This window comes from Dendrobates tinctorius, unplaced genomic scaffold, assembly GCF_039654945.1.
Source record: "Dendrobates tinctorius isolate UK_male_01 unplaced genomic scaffold, ASM3965494v1 ptg000211l, whole genome shotgun sequence".
NCBI classification, from domain to species: domain Eukaryota; kingdom Metazoa; phylum Chordata; class Amphibia; order Anura; family Dendrobatidae; genus Dendrobates; species Dendrobates tinctorius.
In genome coordinates this window covers 10942036-10954099 of record NW_027361878.1, presented here as the reverse complement: position 1 = coordinate 10954099, position 12064 = coordinate 10942036, and the positions used below count along the sequence as shown (strand labels likewise).

At 46.7% G+C, this 12064-nt stretch overlaps 2 protein-coding genes across 3 annotated transcripts in view; one reads left to right on the top strand and one right to left on the bottom strand.

Annotated features, from left to right (window-relative positions):
* LOC141058254 (3-galactosyl-N-acetylglucosaminide 4-alpha-L-fucosyltransferase FUT3-like) overlaps nt 1-12064 on the top strand; it is a 92192-nt gene that overhangs the window by 63111 nt on the left and 17017 nt on the right. The gene's annotated exons all lie outside the window — the stretch shown is intronic.
* LOC141058253 (zinc finger MYM-type protein 1-like) lies at nt 4544-6805 on the bottom strand. The gene has a single exon (XM_073554425.1). It carries the CDS (start codon nt 5955-5957, stop codon nt 4755-4757), a length of 1203 nt encoding a protein of 400 aa, XP_073410526.1. The 5' UTR covers nt 5958-6805; the 3' UTR covers nt 4544-4754.

Here is a 12064-nt window from a genome sequence, read left to right as displayed (position 1 = left end):
TGTCTGTGCATCTGCACTCTCGCACCTCTGTCTGCACTGCTCTTGCTGCCACTGCAGAACCTCTTGCTGCAGCTTCTCTCCACAGACCTTGTGGTTCTGCTTTGCTCCAGTCCTGCGGCCGCTGCAGAACCTCTTGCTGCAGCTTCTCTCCACAGACCTTGTGGTTCTGCTTTGCTCCATTCCTGCTGCCGCTGCGGAACCTCTTGATGCAGCGTCTCTCCACAGACCTTGTGGTTCAGCTTTGCTCCATTCCTGCTGCCACTGCAGAACCACTTGCTGCAGCTTCTCTCCACAGACCTTGTGGTTCAGCTTTGCTCCATTCCTGCTGCCACTGCAGAACCTCTTGCTGCAGCTTCTCTCCACAGACCTTGTGGTTCAGCTTTGCTCCATTCCTGCTGCTGCAGAACCCCTTGCTGCAGCTTCTCTCCACAGACCTTGTGGTTCTGCTTTGCTCCAGTCCTGCTGCTGCAGAACCCCTTGCTGCAGCTTCTCTCCACAGACCTTGTGGTTCTGCTTTGCTCCAGTCCTGCTGCCGCTGCAGAACCTCTTGCTGCAGCTTCTCTCCACAGACCTTGTGGTTCTGCTTTGCTCCATTCCTGCTGTGGAACCTCTTGATGCAGCTTCTCTCCACAGACCTTGTGGTTCAGCTTTGCTCTACTCCTGCTGCCGCTGCAGAACCTATTTGTGCAGCTTCTCTCTCCACTCCTGCCTTCACCTGCACCTCCTGTGTGAACAGGTCCAAACCTGTTCCTTCTTATTTCACTCTTGCCTGCCTGCATCCATACCTGCACCTCCTGTGTGAACAGGTCCAAACCTGTTCCTTCATATTCCACGCCTGCCTGCATCCATACCTGCACCTCCTGTGTGAACAGGTCCAAACCCGTTCCTTCATATTCCACTCCTGCCTGCCTGCATCCATACCTGCTGTGTGAACAGGTCCCTACCTGTTCCTTCTCTAGCCATGCCCGCCTGTCCTGTGTCTCAAGCCGTGCCCGCCTGTCCTGTGTCTCAAGCCGTGCCCGCCTGTCCTGTGTCTCAAGCCGTGCCCGCCTGTCCTGTGTCTCAAGCCGTGCCTGTTTGCCCAGTGTCTCCAAGCCACGCCTGCTTGCCCTGTATCTGTCGTACCTTCTTGCCCTGTGTCTCAGTCTGCCCGTCAGTCACATCTGTCCAAGTAACTTGTCTCCAAGTGGGATCAGCAGCCACAGCCAGACACCACCCTGGAGTGGCACCCGACAGCTATCTGCCGCACAAGCCTGACCTCACCATCAGAGGCTCCAGTGAAGACCAAGGTAGCTGTCGCAGTCACGCCCCTTCCAGGGTAGTCTGGTCTGTGGCACAGTGGGGCCACAACCCCCGGCTCGCGCCATTCAGCCAAGGCGCGAGCGTGACAGATAGATTAGGTTAATGTGTTGAGGTGGTAGGCCAGTCTGAATAAATGCGTTTTCAGGACACGCTTAAAATTGTGGGGATTGGGGACTAATCGTATTGACCTGGGAAGTGCATTCCAAAGAATTGGCGCGGCACGTGTAAAGTCTTGGAGACGGGAGTGGGAGGTTCTGACTATTGAGGATGCTAACCTCAGGTCATCAGCAGAATGGAGGGCACGGGTAGGGTGGTATACTGAAACAAGGGAGGAGATGTAGGGTGGTGCTGAGCCATGGAGGGCTTTGTGAGTGAGTGTAATAAGTTTATACTGAATTCTGGAGTGGATGGGTAGCCAGTGTAATGACTGGCACAAGGTAGAGGCATCGGTGTAACGATTGGTGAGGAATATGATCCTGGCTGCAGCATTCAAGACAGATTGGAGAGGGGAGAGTTTGGTAAGAGGGAGACCAATTAGAAGAGAGTTACAATAGTCGAGACGAGAATGAATAAGAGAAACAGTAAGAGTTTTTGCAGAGTCAAAGGTAAGAAAAGGTCGAATTCTAGAAATGTTTTTGAGGTGCAGATGACAAGAGCGAGCCAGTGATCGAATGTGGGGGGCAAAGGAAAGCTCGGAATCAAGTATGACCCCAAGACAGCGGGCCTGTTGCTGGGGAGTAATAGTGGAACCACACACAGAAATGGCAATGTCGGGTATAGGTACATTAGTAGAGGGAGGAAACACCAGGAGTTCAGTCTTTGACAGGTTCAGTTTCAGATATAGTGAGGACATGATATTAGACACAGCGTTTAGACAATCGCCGGTGTTTTCTAGAAAGGCTGGCGTGATGTCAGGAGAAGAAGCGTATAATTGGGTGTCATCAGCATAGAGATGGTACTGGAAACCAAATCTACTGATTGTTTGACCAATAGGGGCAGTGTACAAGGAGAAGAGGAGGGGGCCTAGAACCGATCCTTGGGGGACCCCAACAGTAAGGGGAAGATGAGAGGAGGAGGAACTGGCAAAAGATACAGTAAAGGAGCGGTCAGAGAGATAGGAGGAGAACCAGGAGAGAACGGTATCCTTGAGGCCAATGGAACGGAGCATAGTGAGGAGGAGCTGATGATCCACAGTGTCGAATGCTGCAGAGAGATCCAAGAGAATTAGCATGGAGTAGTGACCATTTGATTTAGCTGTTAGCAGATCATTAGAGACTTTAGTGAGGGCAGTTTCAGTGGAGTGTAAAGAGCGGAAACCGGATTGGAGAGGGTCGAGAACAGAGTTTTCTGAGAGATAGCGGATAAGACGGGAGTGGACCAGGCGTTCCAGGAGTTTAGAGATGAAGGGAAGATTAGAGACAGGTCTATAGTTAGCGGCACAGTTTTGGTCGAGGGATGGTTTTTTAAGTAGTGGATGTATGATGGCATGCTTAAATGAGGAGGGAAAAATACCAGAAGAGAGAGAGAGGTTAAATATTTTAGTTAGGTGAGGGGTGACAGCAGGGGAAAGGGACTGGAGGAGCTGTGACGGAAATGGGTCACTGGTGCAAGTAGTTGGGCGAGAAGATGCAAGGAGCCTGCTTACTTCTTCTTCTGTGACTGGTTCAAAATCAGAGAGTGAGCTAGATGCAGTGGGGGAGGGAGGACAGTGCATGGTATGAGGTGATTGGGAGATAATTTCCTGTCGGATCTGGTCAATTTTTTCTTTGAAGTAATTGGCCAGATCGTCAGCTCGGAGCTCCGTGGTTGGGGCCTGTACTCTTGGATTGAGTAGAGAATGAAAAGTGTCAAAGAGACGTTTCGGGTTATTGGACAGTGAGGTGATGAGGGTGTTGAAATAGGTTTGTTTGGAGAGGTGAAGGGCAGTGTTGTATGTTCTAAGCATAAACTTAAAATGGATGAAATCTTCGGGTAGATTGGATTTTCTCCACAGACGTTCGGCGCACCTGGAGCACCGCTGCAGGAAACGTGTTTGCACCGTGTGCCAGGGTTGTCGCCGTCTGCGTTGTGGTGTTCTATTTATAGGGGGTGCAAATTCATCCAGGGCAGTTTGAAGTGTTTCATTGTAATGCTTCAATGCAGAATCAGGACATGAGAGGGAGGAGATAGGGGCCAATGAAGACTGCAAGTTCTTCATAAGTTTCTGGGTGTTAATGGCCTGTATGTTTCTATGAGTCTGGACAGTGGGGGTGACCTGAGCAGCCTGGCAGTTCTTGATAGAGAATGAAAGAAGATTGTGGTCAGAGAGCGGGAGAGGGGAGTTTGCAAAATCAGCCACTGCACAAAGCCGAGAGAAGACCAAGTCGAGGGAGTTTCCGTCTTCATGCGTTGGAGAATTAGTAAGCTGCGAAAGGCCAAATGAGGAGGTTAGAGATAAAAGGTGAGTAGCAGATGGTGAGAGGGGAAGAGCAATGGGGATGTTGAAATCTCCCATGATGAGGGTAGGGATGTCACAGGAGAGAAAATGTGGAAGCCAAGTGGAAAAATGATCCAGGAACTGATGGGAGGGGCCGGGAGGACGATACACCACCGCCACTCGCATGGAGAAGGGGGTGTAGAGTCTGACGGCATGGACCTCAAAAGAAGGGAAGACAAGTGAGGGTACTTGAGGGATAACCTGAAAGGTACATTTTGGTGATAGGAGCAGACCAACGCCTCCACCTGCTCTATTGTCTGATCTTGGGGTATGAGAGAAGTGAAGCCCCCCGTATGAAAGAGCAGCAGCAGCGGTAGTGTCTGACTGCTGGATCCAGGTTTCAGTAAGAGCCAGGAGGTTAAGAGAATTAGAAAGGAAGAAGTCATGGATGAAGGAGAGTTTGTTACACACTGAGCGAGAATTCCAAAGTGCACAATTAAGAGAGACAGATGGCATGCAGGGAATATTAATAAGATTAGAGGGGTTTCTGAGTGTAGCAGTCGGGAGGTTTGACTTTCTATAACATGGGGGACCACGGTTGGGAGCAATGTCTCCTGCGACTAGGAGAAGGAGGATAGAAAGAGTGAGCAGATGGTTAAGTGATTTGTGAGAGCGTCTCTGATGTTGAATGGTGGGACTGACTGGATCTGTGCAGTCACACTAAGATTTGGGTACAAATCTAATAGGTTTGTACAGTAAATGTAGTTAAGCATGTTCAATGGTGAATCAGAAAGATCATCTGGCATGCTCCTTATTGCTGAACATATTTCAACATTCAAGTCATTGGGATCAATATCACCCATTTCTTCGGAAAATTGTTTGCAGAATTCTTCAAGCCTTTGCTCATCTTTCGCAGCTTTCATTTCCTCCTTGTTAAAAAGGAATCCAAAAAGGTGATAAAAATCTTTTAGCTGAGAAAATCTCTCATTTATGCCCACAACTGCAGCATCAATCAAGGTTAAAAAGAAAACCCTCTTCACCATTTCCTCTGGAGTGCTGTTTTGCTCATCTGCACGTTCATAATCAAACATTCTTCTTTTTTTTTTTTTCTTTTTATTGGCAATGAAAACTCAACATCTGCTTCTTCAGCTATACTCTTTGCAGTAGAATAGCATGATTCAAAACCATGCTCCCTGTAATCTTGCAGAAAATTAAGTACAAATTCAATCTCTTTCTTAAGTGTGTCCATGCCAACTTTTGTTTTTTGAAAGATCTTGCTTGCACGATTAATATGGTATAAAACATCATACCAGGCAACAATGCAAATGATAAACTGACCAGAAGAAATTTCATTTGCAAGGCTCTTGGCCTCTGCAGCTTTTACATCATCTTTTTTTGATGCAGCATAGACGACAAGGTCTTCAAGTGCAGAACAAACTTCCCCTAAGCTGTAGCGAAGAACCTTTACACTGTCAATCCGACATTCCCAGCGAGTATCAGAGAGTGGTTTGAGGGTCAGGTTGGTTACATTTTTCTTTAAATTTGCCCATCGCTGTGTTGAGGAACTGAAGTGCACATAAATTTGCTGCAATACTCCAAAGAATGTGACAGAGAGGACAGATGATTTAGCAGCATCAACGATGACTAGATTAAGAGTGTGGCTACTGCATGGCATGTACAACGCTCTTTTATTCAAGGCCAAAATTCTTGACTGCAGACCCTGTTTCTTCCCTTTCATATTACTGCCATTATCATAACTTTGGCCTCTGCATTTATCTATGCTAATCTTTAGGCCTTGTAAGTGTTCTAAGAACACATTGCACAATGCCTCCCCAGAAGTTTCTTCAACTGCAAGAAAACCTGTAAAGTATTCAGACACTGAAGCACCAACTGACAGCTCACATTGGACAATGCGAATTGTAACAGACAATTGTTCAACGTGACTTGTGTCTGGTGTGCAATCCATGATGACTCCGTAATATTTTGCACTGTGAATTCTGTGTGCAACTACATCAAGTATGGTTTTACCCATCTGCTTAATAAGTTCGTTTTGAATGTCCTTACTCAGGTAGTGAGCTTTAATTCTTTTATTTTGTATTCTTCTCACATGTTCATTCATTGTGGCATCATACTTGGCTAAAAATTCCACTTGACCAAGAAAATTACCATTATTTGGATGGTATAACTTATCTGTCGTTCCTCGGAGAGCTAAGTGGCGTTCTGCTAGGTACCGTAACATATAATGTGAATTACTCTGCTGAGGATAGCTCTCCAGTACATTGTCTCCATTTCAATTTGATGCACATTGACACTATCAACTGTTTTTCGTTCACAAATGCCTCTTTTCAGGTAAAGCCAGTCTTGCATACACTGCTCATGTGCAGCAGAGTGCTCATGTTCTTTAAGATGACTATGGATATTCTTCCAATTGTTAAAGCCATCTTTGGAGATCGCAATGTCCCATTTTCCAAAAACAGTGCAGCAGAAACAAAATACTTTGTCCACCTGTTCAGAATATACCAGCCAAGTGCGTAAGATTTTATCTCCATTACCCACTTTGATAAAATAATTTTCTGATGTGAAACGTCTTGGGAATTTTGACTTCTCCTGAGGGAATATCATTTTCATAATTTGCATGGGTCCCCTTTTCACCAGCTCACATCTTTGGGTATTAGATATTGTTACTGGCCATAGTCCTGGATCATCTGATAACCTTTCAGGAACATTCAAGGTCTCCTCAGTTAAATCGGAGCTCGGGAACACAGCAACGTCTGTTGTTTCCACGCCTTCTTCATATGTGGTTGACTGTACATGCTGTGACTGTCTTGTTTCCACATGCTGGGCAGCTTCCTCAGAAACAGTTGATGGTGGTTGTTCAGTGAAATCACCAGAAGTTGAGGTTTCTCCTTGGCTGGATGATTCTTCCCGCCCTCTAAAGAATGTTGTTAACTTTGGATAAGAGACCAGAGTCTTGCTTTTTTCTTCTGCTTTTTTTCTTTTTTGAGAACCACTTATGTAGGAGCGCTTCATATTGGCAAACTTGGGACTGTATTGAGAAGAGCAGAAATATATTGATCTGCACCTGTGAAGCATGCATGCACCAAGGACAATCCAGCTTACAATTTAGAAACTAATTAAAAAAATGTTGATTTTAGCATCCAGTCAGATTATAAGTATATTTGTTTTTCTCTAGCAGAGAATATATGTTTTTTTCTTCCTGTGGTAATCTTTTCTGATTCAAAGTTTTCAGAAATGAGCCCCAGGAGGATAACATATAGCAATCTCTGTATTTAGGTATATAAATATGTTTCTATCCATTCCAAATTCATCTTTTGGCTAAACCAAAATGTAATATGGATTCTCATGTTTTTCTTTGGACGTGTACCACCATCTGCCTCCTGGCTTCCCGATTGTCGGGGTACAGTGCGCTGCTGTCCCGAGCTGCGTGCTCCACAATGCTGACAGCAGAGCAGAGGTAGCAGGATCTAACAATCCATCCAGTTTCGGAGCAGCGCTTGCAAACTGTGTGACAAACGGCTTGTAAGTGCAAGCTCCATGCTTAGGAAATTGCCTAACAAGCTTTAAACTAAAGCATTTAAAATCTCTCATTACTCTTATTAAAACTTCTCAAGCGCAAAGTTTCTTTTATACACACACTTTCCAATTTTAACCATTTATGAAGATGTGACAATCTTTAAAAGAGCATCCTATCAAACTGATGAACCTACAATCGAACTCTGAAGTACAAAGTGTCCTCCATGTTTCATCCATTTTACACAGATCTCTATGGACTTCAAAGGGAATCTGTCACCATTTTTTTGATAATTCATCTGAGAGCAGCATACTGTAGAAACAGAGTCCCTGCTTCCAGCCAGCGATAAGTTGAATGAGCAAATTCTAAATTTCTACATGAAGGGGATCATTCTGAGTAGTTCACCCCTCATTCAGACAGCAGCTATTCCACCCATATCTGTTGTCCTAAAACAATTGACTGAGATATAATTACCCATATTAAAAAAAAAAAAATGTGTATGGTGTACAGCAATATTTCTAAGACCATGGAAGAACTCTGCTACTTTGTCCCTATCCCTATGATGGATGATCGTTTTAATGTACATCATGATCCAAACAAACAATAATGAATATACAAATAAGTAAGCTGTAGTACACAGCGTCCCCCAACATTAATTTTTGAGGGTACTACTAGTCCTTGTTTTGTTGAGGTGCAGTCGCAGACTGCAGTTAAAAAAACTCACCAGTGACCTGACCAGTCAATCATGTAGTAGTAGTATTGACGACGTGACGTGTTGTCTATGGAAGCGAAACCAGGCAGGAACACTTCTCCTGGGTCACGTGGCAGCACAGCTCCTGTACTCTTTCCTGACAGAGACACTGCAGACGCTGTGTACGTCAGGACGACGTCAGTGGTCAGGTGACCATGTGGAAGGTCCTGTCTCTGAACAGAGGCTGCCAGCCTGAGCCCAGGACACGGTAAAAACTATAACACAGAAGCCGGCTGTAGTAGGAGTGACAAGTTAGTGAAGAGAAGATGAATGGCCATAGCGCGCAGAACCACAGGATAAAATTAAAATGCAGAGGGCAGGTCACGGGTCACCACCAGTTCAGTATAACACGCGCGCACGCCTGACTGCTTCTGCCTCCGCCTCGGCTTCGGCTCCGGGATCACCGCCGATAATAAATAACACAAGGCAGTGCAGTGCTGGGGAAAGGCTCGCATTGCAGGACAGAAGATGCACTTACATCTGTCTCTTCTGCAAAGCGAAGCACTGCTTTGTGCTATTTGGATTTGTGGAAGCAGGCAGCAGCCGGGGGCCCCTTATGTGCCTGGGGGCCCTAGGCAACTGCCTGGTCTGCCTGGTCATAACGTCGGCCCTGGCCTTTGGAGCACAGTTCGTACATGTTCCAAATGAGAATACTTGTCGGGGGAATATATCAAAATATCATCTAAGTAGATAAGGACAAAACGACCAATGAGATCCGAGAATATCACGTTGATGAAATTCTGAAATATGGCAGGGGCGTTGGTAAGACCAAACGGCATGACTAAATTTTCAAATAGTCCCTCGGTCATGAGGAACGCGGTTTTCCATTCATCCCCCTCTCGGACCCTTATCAAATTATATGCCCCCCGAAGGTCCAGTTTAGAAAACCACTTTGCCCCTGATAGTTGGTTACATAAATCGGGAATCAACGGAAGGGGGTACGTATTCCGTACAGTAATTTGATTAAGCTCCCGGAAGTCGAGACAGGGACGTAACCCGCCATCTTTTTCTTTACAAAAAGGAAACCTGCCGCCACAAGTGAGACTGAAGGACGTATGTGTCCTTTGCGCAGACTTTCAGTAATGTACTCCTTCATAGCCAAGCGCTCAGGACCGGACAAATTAAACAGATGGGCTTTGGGTAATTTAGCCCCCGGGACCAGCTCAATAGCGCAGTCAAAGGGTCTATGTGGCGGTAACGTCTCGGCCTCGCTTTCAGAGAATACATCTTCGAAGTCCTTCAGACATTCCGGAATACCTTCCAGCTCGACAGATGATACAGACACAGATTTAACAGGTTCAACCAGCAGTGCGGATTTATCACATAACTCAAAATCATTAAACCCCCATTGTACAATCTCCCCCATTTTCCAGTTAATAACTGGGTTATGGTGTTGTAACCAGGGCATGCCAAACACCAACCCTGCAGGTAGATTGTCCAGCACAAAACAACTTATGTTTTCCACATGAGTAGCGCCCACTCTGAGCGAAAACACATCGGACATAAAGTGAATTCCCTCCTTAGTGAGGGGAGATGAGTCAATGGCCATCACCTTGATCGGAACCTTGAGCCTAACTGTCCCTATCTTGCAGTGTGTGACCAATTGAGAGTCAATAAGATTAATAGATGATCCGCAGTCCACGAATGCTGTAGAGGAAAAAGAACTACCGTCCACAAACAGTTCCACAGGCAGTATTACTTTAGAAAACGAGGAAAATGGTACCTGAGGGTCTGAGCAGCCTCCTCGTTGACTACCAAGACCTAGTCGTTTCCCGCCGACCGGGTTTGAAGACGGGCAATTCGGGCACTCCCTTTTCCAATGTCCCGTTTTACCGCAGTAAAAGCATAACTGCTTGTCCTTCCGGCGTTTCCTCTCCGTATCCTTCAGGGAGAGGGCGCCTACATCCATGGGCTCAGGGGCAGTCTCTTTTCCACTGGGGAATAATGGAGTATCCACCTGCATCACCCCTCTGGCCCACAGCCTGCGGTCCATCCGGATGGCCTGGGTCATGGCGTCCTCGAGAGAGTTAGGTGGGGGATGTAACGCCAAGGCATCCTGCAGTCGCTCGGACAAGTCTCTGCGAAAGAGTCCTCGGAGTGTGGCGTCGCTCCAAGAGACCTCTGCCGCCCAGCGGCGGAACTCAGAACAAAACCACTCAGCTGAGTGTTTCCCCTGACAGACACTCATCAACATGTCCTCTGCCAATCGCACTCGGTCAGGTTCATCATAAATGTGCCCGAGGGCCTCAAAAAATGCATTCACTGACATACGTTCAGGAGCAGAGGAAGACAGAGAGAAAGCCCATGCTTGCGGAGCCCCCCAAAGTAGGGAAATAATGACCCCCACCCTCTGGAACTCATCCCCGGAGGAGCGGGGCCTTAGAGAAAAAAAAAGCTTGCATCCTTCTCTGAAAGACCTGAACTCCTTTTTATCCCCTGAGAAAAGGTCTGGTAATTTGACCGGAGATTCGGGGGACGCTAATGACACATCCCTACCCCCAGAACCAGAAGCCCCTGCATCGACAGCCCCCTGCACAGTAACCACCAACTGTTGCTGGGTCTGGGCCATCGTGCGTTGTTCCACATTGAGCTTATGGAACATTTGGGTCAGGTGCTTGACCTGATCAGACAAGGCTTGTATGGGATCCATGAGGATAACACACACTTTTTTTTTTTTTCCTTCAGAGAAAAAAAAAAACTGAAATGGTCAGTTATAATGTCAGAGACACCGCACTACACTTGCTCATAGAGCCAGTGCGCGTGTCCTGAGTACAGAAGCAGTGCTAAGAGTTACCTGGGGAGCAGGGCAGCAGAGGTGACAATGCGTGCTCCAACTATTAGTGTCAGGGTCCAGTCAGCGCTGGAAAGTAAAGAGGCACGGGACCTGCGGACACTGAAAATGAGCACGCTTGCACGGGACCTATGGTCATGTGACTGCAAGGGGGCGTGGCTTAGCATCCTGCTTTCAGATATGACAGGACACCATACAACAACTCAGAGTCAGGCAAAACGGAGGTCACAACAGTACGGGCAAACGAGGCACAGGAGGGATAAACAGACGGGTAGTCAGACAAAGCCAAAGGTCATACACAAGATCACAGTACAGCACCAGGGATGAGACAGAGCGGATAATCAGGGCCAAGCAGAGATCAAAACCAAACAGACATATAAGGTACCAGGCAGAATCCAAAGCGATATCCAGAGAACAGACCGAGTCATACACAGAGAATCAAGTAACCAGAACACAGCACAAACACACTCAGGGGTCACCACACAATGCCAAGGGCAAGAGTATAACTGACAGGGATGGGAGCGTTCTGAGGCTATAAGAAGCCTCCCCAGAACCAGGGAGAGGCCACAATCATAGCCCCAGGTGTGCAGGTAAGCCTGCATCGGGATCACAACCTTTAACCCCAGAAATGCCAGACATCAGCACTGGTTCCATACATTAACCCCACGTGTGCGAGTCAAACCCGCACTGAGATCATGACACTAATTTCGACTATTCGAAGGTGGCAAAGTATGCAAGTCCTCCTACGTTTGCAATAACAGAATAGTCTGTCAGAGTTGTTTGGGGAATGTTCTGCCAAGGTTAATGGCAAAATCATCAAGATCAGCTGTGACCAGCTCCCTTTGCGATTGCTATCCAATGATGTACCAGATATGCTCAGTGGGAAACAAGTCTGAAGATGCTGCAGGCCGTTACAGAACATTTAGACAAAACAAGCTCCTCACAGTAGTATAAGCAAAATGTGGGCTGGCGCTGTCATGTTGAAAAACGGGTCTAGGGACACTTTGGAGATATAGCCGTACCACTGGTTCCACAATCAAATCATTGCAAGCCTGAGTTGTTAGTGTACCTGGAATGAAAACTAAAGGGATTCAGCTACCATACAACATTATGCCACCTCACAACCTAATCTGGGGGTAGGACTCGTGCGATGTTCCCTTGTTATGGCCTCTTCACAGAGTTAATAATCTTAATCTTTATTTTTATATAGCGCTAACATATTCCGAAGCGCTTTACAGTTTACACACATTATCATCGCTGTCCCCGATGGGG